The sequence below is a fragment of the Dermacentor silvarum genome, chromosome 2, assembly GCF_013339745.2.
Source record: "Dermacentor silvarum isolate Dsil-2018 chromosome 2, BIME_Dsil_1.4, whole genome shotgun sequence".
Lineage (NCBI taxonomy): Eukaryota > Metazoa > Arthropoda > Arachnida > Ixodida > Ixodidae > Dermacentor > Dermacentor silvarum.
In genome coordinates, this window is record NC_051155.1 from 137,732,309 (window position 1) to 137,752,468 (window position 20,160).

Genomic DNA, 20,160 nt, shown 5'->3' on the forward strand with positions numbered 1-20,160 from the left:
CGCTTTTCTTTCTGTGTCAAACTGCGGGCATAGCCAAATGAAATGTTCGATGTCACCAATGTCACCACAGAAAGCAGAGTGGGGAAGCGCGAAGCCCAGTCTTGAATAACCAAGCTGGGGTGTGCGCGGAGTCGGTCCTTATGCGGTATAAAAGCGTCGCTTCTTCGCGGGTAAATCCATGAGTCACACAGGCTTCGTGAGGATTCTTGTGGATCTCCCTAAAGTGAAGGCGGATTGCACCCTTAGGATTCTGAAAAGCTTTTGGAGCTTTCACTTTTGGGACACATGTCAGCGCTAGGCGAGCAAGGGCGTCAGCTTTCTCGTTTCCATCAATTCCTACGTGTGGTGGTATCCACTGAAACCTTATGTTAAATACTTTGCTCGTTAGATCGTTAATCAGTGCCAGAGATTGCCTTGTAAATTTCTCTAGAGGTAGGCCACGATGTAATCTCTGTAACGCTGACTTGGAATCCGTCAACACCAAGACATCTCGTGCAGAAAAGGCCCGTAGTTTCCGCAAAGCCACGGTGATTGCGGCGCTTTCTACTGCTGTAGAGGAAACTACGCGATCCAGTCGGCCAGACCATGACACACCAAGGGATGGTATGCGGAATGCCGCTGCACAGTTATCTGCTTGTGCGCACACCGAACCGTCTGTGTACACTTGTAAGTGACTTTGAAACGCTGTGTTCAAGTGGTCCAGCACAATAAAATTTGCTTCTGCAGTTGAAATGGTGCGTTTCGCCGGTAGGTGGGGTACACTGAGGCTGCAGGTAACGGCCGAAAAAGACCATGGCGGGTCAAGGCGACTTCGTTTAGGCCATTCCAATCATAAAAATCGGAAAGTGTTCAGCGCCGCATGGAAATGTGAGCGAGTTCTTGCTCTTAGCCGCCGGAGAAGCGCTGTGCCTGCGCGGGACTCGCCCAGCCTTAATAGCTGCGTCAGCAACGCCTGAGATGCCAAGAGGCGGAGTAGAAGAGACTCTGCCTCATTAGTGACTTTCTTGTTTGAAGCCGCCTGTGGAACTCCCATCGCCAAGCGAAGTGCCTTTCTGTGCACTGCCTCCAAGCGCTCGAATTGACTCGATGACGGTGATATCAGAGAGAGCTGATAGAAAATGCGGCTTGATATCAGTGCAGCGTTCAGTTTAAGCATGGACATAGGATTGTTTCCCCAACGTACACTTGCCAATCGACGAAGTGCTTTGACTATTTGCACTGATGCAGCCACAACACTTTCGACCGCACGAAGCTATAGTAAAGTCCCTATATTTATAAAAGTAGCGCCATCCACTTCCCTCCTCCTCCGTTCCACTATCGCGGTCGGCGCGACCAGCGCGATCGAGGCGCGATATCGACAGTGGCGCCGCCTGCGTCGGGCCTGCCATGGCAGACGACAGCTAACGCGCTACCAGAGTAAATCCGAGGAAAACTTCGATCGCGCCCTGCGGAGACGTTTTTGAGGCGCGATTTTGCTTCGTCAGTCAGTAACTGGTATTAATAATGCCGTTTTGGAAGTAGCAACGCGACGATACGAGACGGCGCAAATATCAAGTGTGCAGCAAGCGTTTGCGCACGCCGGATGGTAAACAAAAAAAGCCTTTTGCCCTCGCCTTGTCGGTTGCGGCAACTTAAGGCGCAGCAGCATGCCATCACAACGAAGTTCTTGTCCCTAACACGTTTGATCCGTTTGTGCGTACAGCACTTTCGTCGCACAGGCCCGAGAATGGCAGTCGGAGCGCGCTGGAAAGAAAAAAATATACAAAAGCGCGACGCGAACTTTCACGTGACACGGATTGGCCAATGGGGGAGCGGAGGAGGCCAGGGCGACAGGAGGCGGCTAAGAGAGGGCGAGGAGGAAGCGCCGGGGTGAGCGCGGTGGCGGCAAGATCTATGAATGGCGCTACTTTTATAAATATAGGGGTTTTAAGCCATAGTAGCTTGCTGTCGATGGTAACGCCCCGGAATCGAACATGAGTTGCACGAAGAATTGAATGCCCTCATTCAGCGTCAGGCGTGTTGACTTGTGTCTCACTCCCGGGAAAAGCATGAAGGCAGATTTTTCCGCTGATAAAGATAGGCCAAGCGTCGATAAGTGGCGTTCGATGGTGGAGATTGCGCCTGGGCTATCCGGGCCAACCGTTTGTGTTGGTACCCCGAGATCCAAATGCAGATGTCATCTGCGTAGATGGACATTTTAACTGCCGTCCGACCTACTTTCAGTGCATCTGGAAGGCTGGCCATGGCAACGTTAAAAAAAGTTGTCGCAGTTTCACCTGAAAGGCGAAGCATCAATTGCGATAGCAAATTTGTAGAGAGCTATACGGAGTAATGATAGTAGCTTTATCAGCTGTATAAACTTGGACATGCAGCAGCACCGGCAACACGCAGAACTGTTGTCGACGCCGTCGGCGCTTTGCCCGCGTTCGCACAAAATGCGTGCGGCGTTGGTGACTGTTGCCGGAGCCTCTGATATAAATAGGCACTTGGTGCCGCAGCTAAACGTCGCCTCCCTTCCCTCGTCCTCCCCCCTCGGCCTTTCGCGCGTCGGAAGAAGGCGCGTTTGCTCTACATATATGGTGATTGTAAAGGAGGAAAGAGACGCCTACTTCTGCAGCCCTTAAGGGAGCACGGCGCAGAACGCGCGTTTGTTCTCCGCTGTGCGTTCACTCCCCGTGAAAGCGCGCGTCCCTCGCGCCCTTTCACTCGCACACACAGCGTTCGGCGGCGCGCGGCGACAATTTCATCTCCATTGACGTCATACGGAACCTCACGGCGACGGCGACGCCGACGGCAGAAATCTGCTTTGGAGTGTCCATATAATTGCTATCGCAATAAAAGCAAGGGAGATAGGACACTTCCTTGTGGGACGCCGAGGGAAATTCGTCGCTTATCACTCATTATACTTCCGAGCTTAACTTGGACACATCGATCTCTGAGAAATTCATGGACGAATCGAAGAGCATTTCCCGAGACACCCATGGTTCGGAGTCCGTTGATAATGCCTGTATGAAGCACACAGTCGTATGCCTTGGCAACGTCCATAAAGAGGGCGAGTGTGGAAAGGCCGTCTGCGTGATGGTGCTCGATATGGCTTAGAAAATCCAAGGCACTGTCCTGGGCACTCAACCGTGGACGAAAGCCGGTCATACACGATGGCAGTTGATTGCCTTGCTCAAGATACCATGTTAACCTCGTACATATTAATATTTCCATCAACTAATTGATACGCATGATGTTAGCGATACTGACCGATATGAGGCGAGGTTCGCAGGATCCTTTCCATATTTGAGTACTGGCACCACCCATGCTATCTTCCACGCTTCTGGGATCTCTCCTGTGCTCCAGACGTGATCAATTATGTCCAGAAGGGCTCGTCTTCGTTCGTATGGCAGATCTGTCAGCATCTGATTGCTGATCAAATCGGGACCCACAGCACAGCGTCTTCTTAATTTGCTAAGCGCCAAATCCAACTCACGGAAGGTGAATGGCGTATACATGGTATGGAATGCTTGAGACAACAGAGGGTTCGATACTCCTGCTGATCTGCCAGATGTGTAAACGTCTGCAAAATCTTCTGCAAGGGTTTGCAAATACTTTCCTTGCTTTAAAGCAAGTGCTTCGAATCGCCTGTGCGGGCGAATCTTTCCGGATAGGCTATTCATTACTCCCCATCTCCTTGTCATGGGAGTAAACGCCTATAAACTCTCACAGAAAGCAGCCCACTGAACTAGTCTTAACCTTTTTGTGCGACGACGGATGAGAGCGTTTACCCTGTTGTATTCAGTTTTCGCAGAGGGATTTCCCGTTTTTCTCATTAGTTTCCGCTCCGCTCTCCTACGCGCTGCGCAGAGGTTCTTTAGTTTCAAATCAGCAGTAGGGAAATGATCTGGCAGTTTCAACATTTAGGTAGCCACTCTCTTGCTCCGCAGCATATCTGCGAACAGCTCACCAGTGGATTCATCCAATGCTTCTCTGTATGTGTCGCAGCGTGTCACAGCACATAATTGTCGACCAGGAGTGTGAAATCCGGTGATGTTGGTGAAGATAAGAAAATAGTCGCTGCCCATCCTGTCTGGGGCCGTTGTCGACGATACGAAAAGGTCTATAGAATGGATCACGAGGTCTATGGCACTCATGAATCTGGTGGTCTGAAGAAAGTCGGTTTGCCATCGTTCGCGATACATAAGTCAGCAGTATCCGCCCACGAAACACAAAACGTCTTGAAAACTTCTCGGAACGGCTACAAACGGCTATAGACGTCTTGGTCTACGCGAAGACGTTAAACAGATGTTGTTGGAAGCATTATGTAGCAGGAAGTATGGTTAATCAAATATGCTATTGTGTTTCAGCTGTGGTAACAGCCCACCTCTGGCGTCACCGGAGTATACGTTGGTGAACGCCTTGAGAGCGTATAACTCAAGAACTTCTTTAGATGTTTTTGTCGGAAAATGTGCGACATGTTTGGGCGTGCGCGTGAAAGTGAAAAAGATTTAAAATGCGCGTGCCCGACGCGCAGCGTTACATTCCGTGCGACTTTAACAAGCCATATGCAATCCGTCAACGTCGCATCATATAGCCTTTCGCTGCTTTCCCCCTTTGGGTGAACAAGCAGAAAAAGCCTGCGGGGTTATTCGATTCCTTTCCGATTTTTTCACTCGATGAGTCTGTCACGACAGTCAAAGTTTAGAAAAAAGAAAGAAAACGGCCGGGCGCACACGTGCGCGCCCGTTCAGCGTCCTTATCAGAGCCGTACCTTCCGTTCCCTTTGCGCGAACAAGCGGTGAATAAGCTGGAATTGCGATACCAGCTATCGTCACCAACAGATCTGGCCGCGCGCAGTCGCAAACGTGCGCTCCGTTTCAGCGAACTGTTATCTGCTCTTGGACCACGTGTCTTGGACCGCACCGAGGGGGGGGGCTGAAGTTTACGCGAGCGATTGAAAGGGCCGTGCTCATGCTCGCAAGCGTTCGCTCAACAGTGCTCATACTTCTCTTCCCAAGTCTTTTGCTCACGTTCAAGCCTTGACCAGCGCCTGCAGATACGGTACAGTTCCTTACGGTACGTTTACCTGCTACGACTTGCACGCCACTTTTGCTTTGGCGGGCCCGTGCTGGCGCGAAGTTTAGACTCGAATATATTTGCATGCACGATATGGAGCAGAACGTTCTTTTGTGATCTGGGAGGTAAAGCCGGAGTTTCACATAATTGGTTGAATGATTACAGAAATTCTAGCTGCGTGTGGCTTTTAAGATGGCAGCAGCGTGCTGCATTGCGTAGTATACCGGGACTTTGCTCTCTTGGCTTCTCCTCTGTGTAGCTTCCAGCACGCTAGCAGGCAGGAAAATAGTCTTGCATTGGTGTGGTAACTACACTTATAGTTGGAGGACTGGAAAACTTTTTGCGGCATGAGATTCGTGAGACGACGTCCTTTAATATAGTGATGCCATTCTATGATTAGTTAAGTGTTTAGGGTCCCTTTAGGAAGAGAATGGTTTTATTGACATGTGGTACAATACTGCAGGGATATTGTAAAACACTCGGAAGGAGCAGGTGCCACCCTTGATTGTCAGGCTAAGCCCAATTAAGGCTAAGCCCACCTGTTGCTACAACTCACCAACACCACTACTTAAATAAAAGTAGCATACTCTTGTAAGAGATTAGTTTGCAAACCATCTAACTGCTAATGACCTACTGCAAGTCGTGTGTGGCTCAAACCATTTGCCAGTTTAATTTCACTCTACAGTAGCTTTTTCATATCATATCTGCAACATAATTCTGAACGTCATCATACAGCATAAGATTTTGAGAGAAAGTATTGCTTAAATTTATAAAGTAAATGAGACCGAGGTAAAACAACGGCACATATGTTGCTATTTGAAATAGGGAATCGCACATCTTTATTGTAAATCATGTGTGGCTTACTCACTTTTTCTTCACTGTTGTATTACAGACAGGGGCGGATCCAGGTTTTTTCTGAGGGGGGGGTCAGCTTCTGTCAATGATGATGATGATGATGATAGTAGCCTTTCTTATTTACCGAAATTTACCGTTTTTCCTCACGATAAACCCACGTTTTATACGGCTGAAGCAACACCTGTAGCCCTCTGTGGTGGCTCAGTCAGCTCAGGCGTTGAGCGCGAGATCGCGGGATCAAATACCGGCCGCGGCGGCCGCATTTCGATGGAGGCGAAATGCAAAAAACGCCCCTGTTCTTGCGTTGTAGTGCAGCTTGAAGAACCCCAGGTGGTCAAAATTAATCCGGAGCCTTCCACTACGGCGTGCCTGATAATCAGAACTGGGTTTGGCACGTAAAACCCAGGAAAGAGGAAGATCTGTAGCGAAGCCAGGTATCGGTTTCTCCGAGCTTATAGGAAAAGGACGTTACCCAATACAGCCATGTGCTTGTCGGCTGCGCCTGATAATACAGGGCGTTAAAAACTAAGCTTTATGGTTTTCTTAAAGTTAGGCACTGGGAGGCATGCGAAGACCACCTGTGCAAATAAGTTATGTGACTAAGGGGGCACAAAGTGAGATGATAATTATCGCTGTGAGCAGCCCAATTAACTAAAATTGAACAATTATTTTTTGTTGACTAGAGTAAGTGGGTATGTTTTTATTGAAAACTTAGAGACAGTCGTTTCTGCACAGTATCGATCGGAAGAATTATTCTAGCGTGTCCGTGCTCCTATATCATCATCAGCCTATATTTATGTCCACTGCAGGACGAAGGCCTCTCCCTGCATCAGTGTGATGCCAAAGAAACGAAGTAAAGCACACACAATAATCACAAACTTGTACAGTCCTCCCAAAAGCAAAGGGGACGATCTACCACAAATTCTCTCGGCAACAAAATATTTAACGGGCACCAGGGATAAGGCGGTGATAGTGGGGGACTTTAACGCGCCCCATATACTATGGGGATACGCGAAAACATCGCCCAAAGGGTTCCTACTCGAGCGTACCGCCACAGCCTTGTGCTTACGGGCAATCAATCAAATTGGCAAACCGACGCGCACGGGTAACAGCGTGAGCAGAGACACGGCGCCCGACCGTGCATATACAATTAATGTCAGAGACGTACAATGGGTTTCCCTCGACGAAAACCTGGGAAGCGATCATGACATAATCAGAATAGCGCTCTCCACACCCATCATACGTAGAACAATAGGAACCACCAAGCTAACCGATTGGCCTCGTTATAGAAAACTCCAGAGGGCACAGGAGGATTCAGATACCGCCCCGACCAACATGCGGGAATGGACTAAATTCCTTCAACAAGTGCACGGGGACACCACCAAAGCCATAGAGCGCACAGCGGAGGCGCCGGTGATAGACTCTCACCTAGTCAGCTTATGGGAAGAGAGGCGGAAACTCGTGAAGAGGTGGAAAAGACAGCGCCTAAACAAACACCTAAGACAACGCATCGCTCTATTGGCAGAGCAAGCCCAAGGCCACGCCAACGAGCTAGCTAAAAACGAGTGGGCGACCTTCTGCGGAAACCTATCTGGGACACTGGGAACGGCCAGTACGTGGCGAATACTCCGGAGTATGCTAGACCCAATGAGCACACGTACTGAGAATAACAAGAAGCTCCAAATTATAGCAGACAATTTCGAGGGTACAGATCAAGAACTAGTCGACGTCCTTCAGAACAAATACATAGGACCCTCACCCGCGGCGGCATCACCCTACACGGCGAGACCATACGCGGGAGAGGCCAACCCTAAATTAGACGAAGAAATAACGTACGCGGAAGTGTACGAAGCGGCGCAAGCCGCAGTTAAAAACTCGGCACCGGGCCCAGACACAATCACAAATTCAATGATTCGAAACATGGATTCGGTGGCCCTAGCGAAAATAACAAAGGTTTTCAATAGCGAGTACTGGGCCAAGGGAGATTTGCCCCAAGAATGGAAATTGGCTAAAATAATCATGATCCCCAAACCGAAAAAGAATCCCTCGATTGATACCCTCCGGCCGGTATCGCTCACGTCCTGCCTCGGTAAGCTCTATGAGAGGGTGATCCACAGCAGACTACAGCGATACCTGGAAGAGCGGAGCTGGTTCCCAGACTCCATGATAGGATTTCGCACAGGTTTATCGTGTCAAGACGCGTTCCTCCTACTAAGGGACGAGATTCTAACCAATATTCCGTACGGTGACGAGAGACTAGTCCTAGCACTAGACCTCAAAGGAGCCTTCGACAATGTCTCTCACGGCGCAATACTCGAGGAACTCGAACGTTCGGGTTGTGGTGAGCGCACCTACAATTACATTAGGGCATTTCTTTCCAACCGCGAGGCCAGCATCAGTATTGGCCAAATCACATCGCAGATATTTAAAATGCCGAGCAAAGGAACCCCTCAAGTAGCGATAATATCTCCTCTGCTCTTCAACATGGCGATGTGTCGCCTCGCGCGCGATCTCGATCGGATACCCGACCTAGGTTACACGCTTTACGCTGACGATATCACGCTGTGGGCGAGCAGAGGTTCCCTAGGGGAAAAAGAATACACGCTCCAAACCGCGGTATTAGCGGTGGAGAAATTTTCCCGAACGAGCGGGCTGAAGTGCGCGCCCGAAAAATCCGAGGTCATCCTGATACACGCGAAAGGCTACAAATCCAGAGGGTCGATTAACATTGTGGTTGAGGGCCAAAGGTCCCGAGAGGTACCTATGATGCGAGTCCTGGGTTTGTGGCTTCAGAGCGACGGGAGAGCAGCACAGACGCTCAAAACCATCAAATCCGCAACCCACAACATAGCCCAAATGATACGTCGAGTGACGTATAGAAAGGCGGGAATGCGAGAAATCGATACCCTAAGGCTCGTACAGGCCTTAGTGATTAGTCGAATCACATATGGCTTGCCCTACCAAATCCTGAACAGGGAAGAGGAGAGGCAGGCCAACACGATAATTCGAACAGCTTTCAAGGCGGCTCTGGGCCTGCCTAAATCTACCTCCACGGAGCGCATGCTAGCTTTGGGAGTACACAATACTTTCGACGAACTGAGGCAGGCCACTCTGATGCGACAGAGGGAGCGCCTCAGCTTCACAAAAACTGGTAGGGCAATATTGGCACGACTTAATATCCCAGCATACCCGATTTATCTCACCGAAGAGGCCGTACCTCTCCCTCCTTCGGTGAGATCCAAAATTACAGTAGCTCCAATTCCCAAGAATATGCATCCCGAGTACAACAAGGAAAGGCGCAAAGCACGCGCACAACATATTCAATCGATGTACTCCAATAACGCTAGGTACAATACGTACTACACGGACGCAGCTGCGTATGCAGAGGCTACCGGGCAGCGCTACCAAAAGAGGTACGCCCTGGCAGTCGTGAACGCGATCAGCCAGCAGCAAATTACCGCGTCGACCACGGCGGGCTCCCCCAACTCAGCCGAAATGTTAGCAGTGGCGATCGCGCTCGCTCACGCGGAGCGTTCGGAAAGGGACTCAGTCGTGGTCACTGACTCCCGGGAGACATGTTGCATGTTTCTTAAGGGGCACGTGACTGCGGCTAGCCTCGCGATAATCCCCAAATCGTTCAACCACCGCCATCGCCTACTCTGGTGCCCGGGACATTCGGGGGTACAGGGGAACGAACAGGCTAACGCTTTAGCTCGAGCGTCTACTAACCGAGCGATGGCGTCCTCTTCGAACCCTAACCCCTCACACTATCCCTCACAAAATCCCATCAATTTAAATGCAAAAGACATCCTTGCTCATCAGCGCGGAGTCCGCAGAAAATACCCGCCGCCTCACCCACAACTTAGCGGGGAAGAGGCCGCCGATTGGCGCAAAATACAGACCGGGTATTCCCCCATCTAAAACTGCTAAATGCCATGTATCCCACCCGCTATAGGGCCACATGCCCTTGGTGCGGTGGCATACCTACACTAATACATGTGACCTGGGAGTGTAGTAAGCACCCTCATAGGCCCACTAATAATATCTGAATGGAGCAGTGGGAGGCACAGCTCGCCCGTTCCGACTTGGCAGGACAAAAGTCCTTAATTAGCCAGGTCAGGCAGGCGGCAGAGACCAGTGGGGCCCTGGACTGAGGGGCTCCGACCACCGCTATACTTCAAATATTTTCCAACCAAATAAAGTTTTTTCTCCCTGCGATCTCCAATTGCCCCTGCCTTGCGTTAGCGTATTCCAACTTGCGCCTGCGAATTTCCTAACCTCATCATCCCACCTGACTTTCTGCCGCCCTCGACTGCGCTTCCCTTCTCTTGGTATCCATTCTGTAACCCTAATGGTCCACCGGTTATCCATCCTACGCATTACATGGCCTGCCCAGCTCCATTTCTTCCGCTTAATGTCAACTAGAATATCGTCTACCCCCGTTTGTTCTCTGATCCACACCGCTCTCTTCCTGTCTCTTAACGTTACTCCTACGATTTTTCGTTCCATCGCTCTTTGTGCGGTCCTTAACTTGTTCTCGAGCTTCTTTGTTAACCTCCAAGTTTCTGCCCCATATGTTAGCACCGGTAGAATGCAATGATTGTACACTTTTCTTTTCAACGACAGTGGTAAGCTCCCAGTCATGATTTGGCAATGCCTGCCGTATGCACTCCAACCCAATTTTATTCTTCTGTAAATTTCTTTCTCATGATCAGGGTCCCCTGTGAGTAATTGACCTAAATAAACATATTCCTTTACAGACTCTAGAGGCTGACTGGCGATCCTGAATTCTTGTTCCCTTGCCAGGCTATTGAACATTATCTTTGTCTTCTGCATATTCATCTTCAACCCAATTCTTTCACTTTCTCGATTAGGGTCCTCAATCATTTGTTGTAATTCCTCTCCATTGTTGCTCAATAGGACAATGTCATCTGCAAACCGAAGGTTGCTGAGATATTCGCCGTCGATCCTCACTCCTAATCCTTCCCAGTCTAAGAGCTTGAATACTTCTTCTAAGCATGCAGTGAACAGCATGCAGTGCTCCGATATATCAGACTCCAAATTTCAATTGTCGTACTGCGCAGAATAATCGAGAATAAAGACGCGACAATTCTCATGAATTCCCGTGAATGATCATGAAGCTCAGTGACCACTTCTGTGGAGGGATGGCGGTGCCATCTTCTCTCTTGAGTCGTGGTGGTGTGTTGACTAGAGGAACGTTCTTGAATACGGGCGTAACGGTCCGCTCCAACGCAGCAACCAATACGCTGGTTGTTTACGATATGCGAATCACCGCGTATGAAGACTCACGACGCCACCTACAAGAATAACGATGTGGCATAGTAGGCGAGAGCGCGAGCCAGCGTCTTCATGTTTTGTTTCCCACGCGATGTCATCCTTTTACACAAGGGGGGCATCTGCTCCCGTTTCTCTAACCACGCGACGCCATCCTAGGCCCGCGCGCTGGCGTTGGCCGCTGACGTCACGCTCCCCCACTTCGCAGCCGCGGCTCGAGGCTTCGCCCCGCTCCGCAAGGACGCCCACTCAGATAAACGGATCCGGTGGGCTTGAGCCTCCTATTCCTAATGTACGACAATAAAACTGCGAAGTTACAATGAAGAACTTGTAGCGTACGAACGGTACTGTGCTCGTACTGGATATTGTCACGTGTAACTGTGATCACAATGAGTGCTACAGTTAAAAAAGGTTGCCTATGCGTAGTTCTTACTTTTGCTGTTAGTTGATATTATTTATATATGAACACTTCAGCAAGAGATCTCTTTCATTAAGCAGGTTGGTTGCGGAACCGATGACAGCCAATGAGGCAACCGTTGACTCCTCAAGGGGAAACCAAGTTAATCAGGCGCGAAGGCGCTCGAGCGGACCTCGGCGTGTTTGGCAAAAGGGACGTCCCCTCGCTCATTCGACGCCACCGACGGGACGAGTAAGGCACGGCAGGCTCCAAGAGGTCCAAGGTGTTCATGAGAAAAATAACTACGGCAACTTCGCGACACACACACTCCTACGGAATAGAACTAAGCTTGTGAGCGAGCTAGCTTTACTTCTACATGGCTGATACCACTGGTACTCGCGAAAAATACTTTTGAAGAATGCTGGTGGCCATATTTTTTTTTTTTTTTTTTTTTTTGCGACAGGGCCATCCCCCTGTCAGCGAGGTGGCGATGCAGAAATCTGAGGGGGGGGGGGGGGGGGGTCAGGACATCCGGACATCCCCCCTGGATCCGCGCCTGATTACAGAGCGAACTTCTGTGGGCAGCCAGCGGTATTCAAAAGGGAAGGGACCTGGATTGCTGTGGTTACTGCAGCTACGTCTTATTTTCTGTGGTCACCTTTTCTACTGTATTAAAAAAATTTTGTAAAACAATTCTGCATGTCCTTTAATTTATTAGTCAATAAAGCCGCTTTCTCACAAGGTCAGGTAATTTTTTTTTCTGTATGTTGTTATGCTCATTTGCTTTGGATGTGTATTGCACATTTGATATATGTTAAACAATTTTATGCAAGTTATTATAAATAATATAATGTAATGCTTCAATTTAATTTTCAGTCCTATATAGTAACATGTGTGCTATGAAGCTAGCATACGGATGCATGGTATGAGGAAGAAGTCGCCAATAATTTTGCTTACCACGTCACTGTAGAATGACAATCTATAAATGCTGCTTTAAAGACAGCTATAAAAGCCTGCATATTGTTTCTGAAGCCATTATACGTTATGACTTCGGAACCAATATGCAGGCTTTTGTAGCTTAATTAAAAATTTTGTTAGACGTCCCCAGAATTCTGTTATAATTTATAACAGAATTCTGGGGACTTGTTCTTGTCAAGATGTTTTATAAAAGCCTGCATAATGTTTCCAAAGTCATTATTACAGAATTCTGGGAACGTCTAATACAATTCTTGAAGTTGTTTCTTGTCGAGGTGTTTATTAGCCAACTTTTAGCGTAACGTTAGCAGGGCTTACTGAAGTACCTGTACACGTCCACGGCTAGAAAATGTCTTGACCAGGACAGCTATTAGACTTTTGATTTATCCGTTCAAGACATCTTTTAGACATCAGATAGCTGCTTGTGTTTCGTGGGCGCGGCTGCGACAAGTTCCTTGCCTCGGAAATCTTAAATCTTATCTCCCCAAAAGCGAATGATGTGCGTTAAAATCGCCACAGATTATTCTAGGAGAGGGGGCAACGAATGCAAAGCTCCTTTATAAACGCCGCCATGGAGACCTTCCTGCGTGGACTTATATACACTGACACCACACTGAGTTTTCGGTTTGCTAGGCACACTTGCACAGCGGTGACTTCCAAGTAGGTAGAACAAAGGTGTTGCGCTGGTAAGGAGACGTGAGGTATTTCTTGCCTGATGTATATCATCGCACTTCCATTCGCAAATGACGGTATACTCGAATTTCCATGTCTGATGTACCCTGAGATCATCCTTCCATTAGGGAGACCGGCCTCCGAGAGGGCTAGAATTGGTATAGATCTGTCTCGAGGGAAAAGGCTAAGTTCACACAGACGCTGTTGAATACCGGTGCAGTTCCATTGCATTATTAAGGGCACTTTTGGACGACAGAATGGACCAAGTGGGCTAGAAATTGCCATTATGCTACTGAGGGTATGTGGAAGTAGAGCAGAGTATTACTGACTCAAGAGCCAGCACTGCTTCCAACATATCCTTCGTTGAACTCACAGGCATCTTCGCGACGTGGGAACGTAGTGCCGTGAACAAAGCGCGTATCACATGCTGGCAGTTTTCCAGCTGACTGCTTCCAAGTGGTACTTGAGGTCGGTTCACTGCGGCCGCATAGGTGCGCTTTTCGGACTCTTTTAGAACAGGTTTCTCAGCGGCGGTGACCGTTTGCGTTGACTCAATGACTTCGTTTATCGGTGTGAGACGCGGGAAATGAGATGCGTACTCTCTTTCCAAACCAGTTAGTTGTGGCGCGTTGGGCGTCTTCTTCATGTTCGATGGTGCGCTTGCATTCTTTGGACCCAAAACAAACATCTTATTCCTTCGCTGAGCAGCTGTCCGCGCAGTTCATCGACCGTAGCTAGCAGGATGGTCGCTCAGATGGTACTCAGATGAAGAGCTGCTCACCTACCTGAGGCCCCAGGGAGTATTCCATGCAAGAAGAATCATCCCTCGGGTCCAAACCTAGTGATCTGAATGGGAGTCAAGGCACACTAACTCGGTGGTTCTCACATTTGCTCCAAATTCTGAACGCCCGGAGAAGATCAACCTTGGTTTCACCAGACACGAGCTTGTCGACTACGTGGAGACACAACCACGCTGTTTTAAGTGTCAGCGCTTCGGACATATCGCTAAGTACTGTCGTGGGGAACAGAGGTGCAAGCGCTGTGGGGGACCTCATGACTTCAAGACGTGTGCAAGAAAACTCTGTATGTCTATGAGTTCTACCATCATCTTTTAGTGTTTCCTTCACTTAGTGCCCACGTCCGATCCAATTCCAATGGATTTTGAGTGTTAATCTTTTGTCGCTGAGTCATTGTCATTTTACTGAGTCATGCTCATGACTATGATTTCTACCAGCATCCTTTAGTGTTTCCTTCACTTAGTGTCCACGTCCGAAGCCATTCCAGTGATTTTTGAGGGTTATATAATCTTTTTTCGCTGAGTCATTGTCATTTTTGCTGAGTCATGCTCATGACTGACTTCTACCAGCATCCTGTAGTGTTTCCTTCACTCAGTACCCACGTCCGAACCCATTTCAGTGGTTCTTGAGTGTTAATCTTTTTCGCTGGGGTCATTGTCATGACCTACATGACACGCAAGTCATGACATTTATGTCATGACCTATCACTTATGTCCGTCATACACTCCTGTAATACTATACAAATTTTGGTGCCTACCAAGTTCACGAAACGACCATGAGAGCACCAAGTCGTAGGCGGCTAGATAGAGATAGATAGATAGATACTGTCAAAGTAACAAATGTACGCCAAGAAATGCTTCGTATTTAAAAGCTGCGTAGTGGCCATCCATGATCGCATAGATAGCGACTACGATTTCGTCTGCAGTTGTTGCAGCGAACGGTAGTTTCGTTCTGACTCGGTGCGTGCGTCGGCCGCGTGCCTTAAGCACCGCAAAGTCGCCGTTCATAATTGTGTCGATAGCGGCCGTGGTTGCAACAAACACTTGTTTCGGTTTGACTCGGTGCAAAGCTGTCGAGAGACGAAGAGCACCGGCTACATCGCGATGGACATGCGATCTGTTGGCGGTCAGCTTACTGGCGAAAAAATAATCAGGATGTGCGCGCGGTAGTGCAAAGCGTGTCGCAAATGATGGCGCGCGCCGCGGCCGTGCTGCGAAGGAAGTCGTCAAGCCTCGATCTCCGCTGCGAGAGCCAATCAGTCACGAGATGACGAGAATTGCAGCTTCCGCACTACATTTGTGCAAAATAGCAAAAGGATTTGCTCATCCATATTACACTAATAAAATGGCGCTGACGTAGTAAGCATTTGCTTATTGTTTTCTGGATACCCTGATAATTCGGCATTCGGTTAATTCGGACATTTTTTTTTTCGATCCCGTGAAATTCGAATTAACTTTCGAATTCGCTTCGAACCTCAAATTCATTATTCGCCCATTCCTATAAATATTAAATCACGCTAAAGTAATAGATAAGTGCTCGAGAATATCTAAGGCGTCAATATTATTGCGAACAAAATATTAGTAATCGAGAAATTGAGGTAAACACAGGACGTACGACTTGCGACTCACCTGGGACATTGAAGTACTAGCCCGATGGCGTAGGAAGACACTCCTCATTTTAATTCTGTCACTAGTGCTCAACCTCTCGTAATCAAAAGATCAGTGCATTTAATTATTAGACAGAATAATGCGCTATTTGTCCAGGTCTATTTGATAGTTCGAAAGGAAAAAAAAAAAGAACTCATTGACGTTACCACTGACGACGCAGGCAGTCGAAAGGTTTCGTTTTCGCTCGACCCTGCACCGCCCGTGCTTTCGCGTTTCAGTAGTTTCGTTATCGCGTATTGCTGCGCTGGTGTTGCTGGCTTACGAAACTCGCACAAACTGCAAGTAGCAGAGAATTCCACTTCCATGTGATGTCGCGGGATGCCCGATCGGTCCACGCCACCTGACCAAAAGCAGCTGCAGCTGCGAATCTACCGCCCATTCTTGGCTCGGCGTCTCCATGGCCGCGCGCTTGCATTGTGTGGAAAAAAAAAAAAAACGTACCACCGTCTGTGGGGCGCCGTTTTACTCAACGACGGCAGCAAATGGCGGGGATGGCGTATGCAACGTCACAACTCCCCGGTTAGGTGGCGGGATATTTGAATTGCGATAAAGGTATTCGGACCCTTCAGATGCAATTTTCTAGTAAACTAAGTCTTTTGTTGGCACGAAACAAGCGTTGCGAGGTTTCTGGAATGGTGTTTAAAGAGTCCACGTCGATTTAGAATTTGCCTTTAGTGTTCCTTTCAGTCAGCTTTGCCGTCGGACAGCAATATTCTGCGGTGAAGCATACTAAATGCGTAAAGGGGTCACTGCCAGGGTGCTCCATAAATTATGCACACGCATAATCTCAGGTTACAGTACGAGCGCCGAGAATTCAAATAGCTATACTGTCAGCCATTCTGAGCTGTTTCTGACGTTGCTGTGGCCAAGAAAAAGAAAAAGAGCGATTTTTTTTTTCTGACCAGAATGCAACTTTGGACACTGTCAAATTCGGCCATATATTAACAAGTTCGCCATCTTGTCTGCTCTGATTAGCTGAGAGCAGTGACGCCCTCTCTACTGGCTTAAAACGCCAACATGGTGAAATAGGAGTGTCCCGCCTAAGGAGGCTTAAAAAAAAAGTCCAGCCGTGCTAAGAACATGTAAGGCTTTACACAGGAATTCTTTTCCAGGGCGGTGAGGGTGTTGTTGGGACAACTGTGGCCATCTTGAACTATTTATATTGACTTGTTTTCGTGTGTGATTGAGTGAATCGCTGAAATAAACAGAAAGGTACTCTTAAAGGGGAGGTGGGTAAGAACCTTGAGAACACCCTCGCTTCCCCCTCTCCCACCCTGGGTACAGCCCTGCTAACATGTATGGCTGTAGCTGTGCACCGATGATCTTGTCCCATTCAAGGCTTCTCATCCATGAAAGCCGTTTGCATGCTCTTGCCTGGTTGCACCCTTGCTTGCTCGCTCACCAACTGGATCTTGAAATCTTGTTGCGCTGGCCACGTCACTCCACACTTGTCATCCTTTCCTTGAGGTCTTGTGGTATTCCATGCCACAACCGACTGTTAAATGTCACTTTGACGGATAAAAAGCACGAAAAATGATGTGAACAAATACAAGAAATGGACATAAAGTTACATACCTTTCTTCTTGGAGTCTGCATCATTTTTCGAGGTGTTTATCTGTCGTGCAGTTTTTTGTCGAACCAACCTGCCCAACTTGCCGCTCTTGTCGCTTAGTCACATATATTTTTGCTTGCTTCAGTTACTTAAGTTGTGCTAGAATAATGCCTACCAACCAGAACCAACCACACCCAAGCATCCCCTTACTCTTGCATATCTAACTCCACAAAATGCTTTTAGGGCCATGAAAGTGTTGCTGAACCCACGCCACTAACCTAGTGGCTATGAATTGTGCTGCATAATTTGAGGTCTTGGGTTCAATCCTGGCTGCAGCGGCTGCATTCCGATGGGGTGAATGCAAAAAGGCCCGTACAGGTAAATACATGTACAGTATAGGCCACTTATAATGTAACGCTCATAGTGCAGGACCGGATATAGTACGGTCTTTTCAGACTTCCGTTAATTTTCCCATAGCACTCCATGTATACGCATACCGCTTACAGTGCAGCCGCATGAGACGAAATACCGGTTATAATGCGGCTTCCGCGGTAAAATCTCGCCAACAAGGGCGTTAGCGAGCACGCTTCTCAACGAGGTGTGCCCACCGATAGGAGAGGAGATCAACGAGGGCGATGCGGAGGAGGAGCATGAGACGTGGAGCATGAGTCCAAGGGCAATAAAATCGTCGCTGCAAGCCGAGTGAAACTGTGCGCCTTCACGGAGAGCGAAAGCACAGCGGAGAGCGAAGGCAACTTCCATTGCATGAAAGGCCGTGGGGGTATGGGAGGGAGGGAGGGAGGGGGGGGGGGGGGGCGATGCTGTGCTGCGGCACCAAATGCGTATCTTGGTTATGTGCTTTCTTTTAAATGTATATTAATAATGCCTGCTAATGAGGTATTGTATAGATGAACTCTTCACATGATTTGTGAGTAGCTCTTGTTGTCATTAGATGTTCCTGTAAGTGGTTTAACTTGTTTAAATACCTAAAATGTTTGTGTCCCAAAGGAGGCTATTGCATGTGTTAATCGTTAGTAAAAGTTACAAGAAAAATCCTTTTGAGCTGCCAGACAACGAAAGTCCCGATTTCTCACCGGCTTTCATCTTTTAAGACAATGCCCCCTGAATTTAAGGAATATAAAACCAGAAAACGAAGGACCCCAATGTATACACAAGAGAGAACAGAGAAACTCAACAATCAAATGCCATTTATTGTACAACACTTCCTATGTACAGTGACAATATATACAGGCACAGACATTAAAACAGAAACCAGGGCTCAAGGCGCATTGAAACCAGTTCTGTGAATGACAGAATAGCTATGCCAACTGTTCAACATTGTGTGGTCTGTCATCTATAAGCCAAAGTCTGAGAGAATTGTCCACTTTGTCTGAATCGTTGAATGTAAAGAGACTGTCACTGTCGTCATCTGAAAGCTCTGGAAATTTCCTCTGCCCCGAGGTTGTGGCATAGACTGGTAATGTTGGATGGAGGCTGCAAAGAAGAGCATAAATGTTAATGAGGCCAACTGGTTTTCCACACCTAGGTGAAGGTCATGCTACAGAGGTTACTTGGGAAAAAGACAAGACGAAAGGATGAAATGAAAACGAGGTGCACAAACTCTGTTGCAAACTTTGTTTTTGTTTGGTCTTTCTTACGCTTTTCGTTTCTAGATAACATGGTGCAGCAGGAAAGTCCTGGAGGGTTCACTAATAAATCATCCCTTCAAACAAACTGCTCACCACTCCACTGGGGATTAGACTCATGCCCCTGTGGCAATGTGCAGATAGGAGCTGGATGCACTCATCAATGCGCTATTGTGCAGCGTTGGCACTTGATAATTAGTGCACGGTTTTGTGCACCATGCAGATAGACTGTGAGAGTAGTGGTGCATGTATTTTGGATGTCCCAGCAGGCGATAATGTAACGTACGATAATGACAGCATGTGAAATTGCAAAGGATAAGTTGTTCTTGAGAAAATGGCAGTGCCTACTTTGGGATCCTGCTGTCGCTGTAAACGAGCTCACAGCCACAGGAATCAATGAAGCCTGCCAGATATAAATCTATATTTTTATTTCATTTCTTGCCTGCTTGGTCGTAAGAATTACTGACGGCAACCATTAGTGTTACAGCCTTTCTTGCTTATGCTAAGTGTGACACAGAAGTAACGCTGCTGGTATTGTGCTGTGGCATTCAAAAAGCGGGTAGCATTGGAATGATTGCCATGACATTATGGAGAGTACAGTAGAACGTCGCTGATACGTTCCCGCTTAATACGATTACCCGGCTCCTACGTTCGCAATCGCGAAAAATAAACTTAACCACATAGAGGAATGTGTTAATACAACGCGAACTACTAAGCGGCAAAAACAGGCAAACGCGGCGCGCTGCGCGCGCTGCGCTACGACTTGCCGAGATCGTAGCGGAGGTGGTGGCGGACGAGGCGCCTGAAGACGGTGGCGAGAACGAAGGCTTGCGCCCACCGGCTACCTTCGCCGAAGCCCTTGCTGCCCTGGAAGCCTTACAAAGCTTCTTTCGCACGAAAGACAACGAAAATGCGGACAAGGGTCTGCAATGTGTGCAAAAGGAGTTGTTCCTGTCCAAGGGTGTGACGCACCAGCAGAAAATACAGCCGAATCTCGATAATTTGAACTCGAAGGGGCCCGAAAATTTGTTCGAATTAAAAGAAGGAATTATTTTTGACATATTTGTGCACCATAGCGCTACGTACGAATGGTGCGAGTCATGAAATATCGCGGCGCGCAAGCACATAGCGAGCGAGGGCCACGAAACTGCCCACAGCCGGACCAACGCTCGCATCCCGATAGCGCCTCTTCTCTTCTGTCATATGTAAGAGGCCGCCTGCGGCGCGAAAAAGAAGAGCACGT

General features: G+C 48.2%; 1 protein-coding gene across 1 annotated transcript in view; it reads right to left on the reverse strand.

Moving 5' to 3' along the window:
* Positions 1–18,501: 18,501 nt before the first annotated feature.
* LOC119441819 (telomerase Cajal body protein 1) overlaps positions 18,502–20,160 on the reverse strand; it is a 30,452-nt gene continuing 28,793 nt past the window's right edge. Inside the window, exon 10 of the mRNA XM_037706448.2 lies at positions 18,502–18,765. Within this exon, the coding sequence (XP_037562376.1) occupies positions 18,591–18,765 (175 nt within the window). The 3' untranslated portion in view covers positions 18,502–18,590. The remainder of the gene's footprint in view (positions 18,766–20,160) is intronic.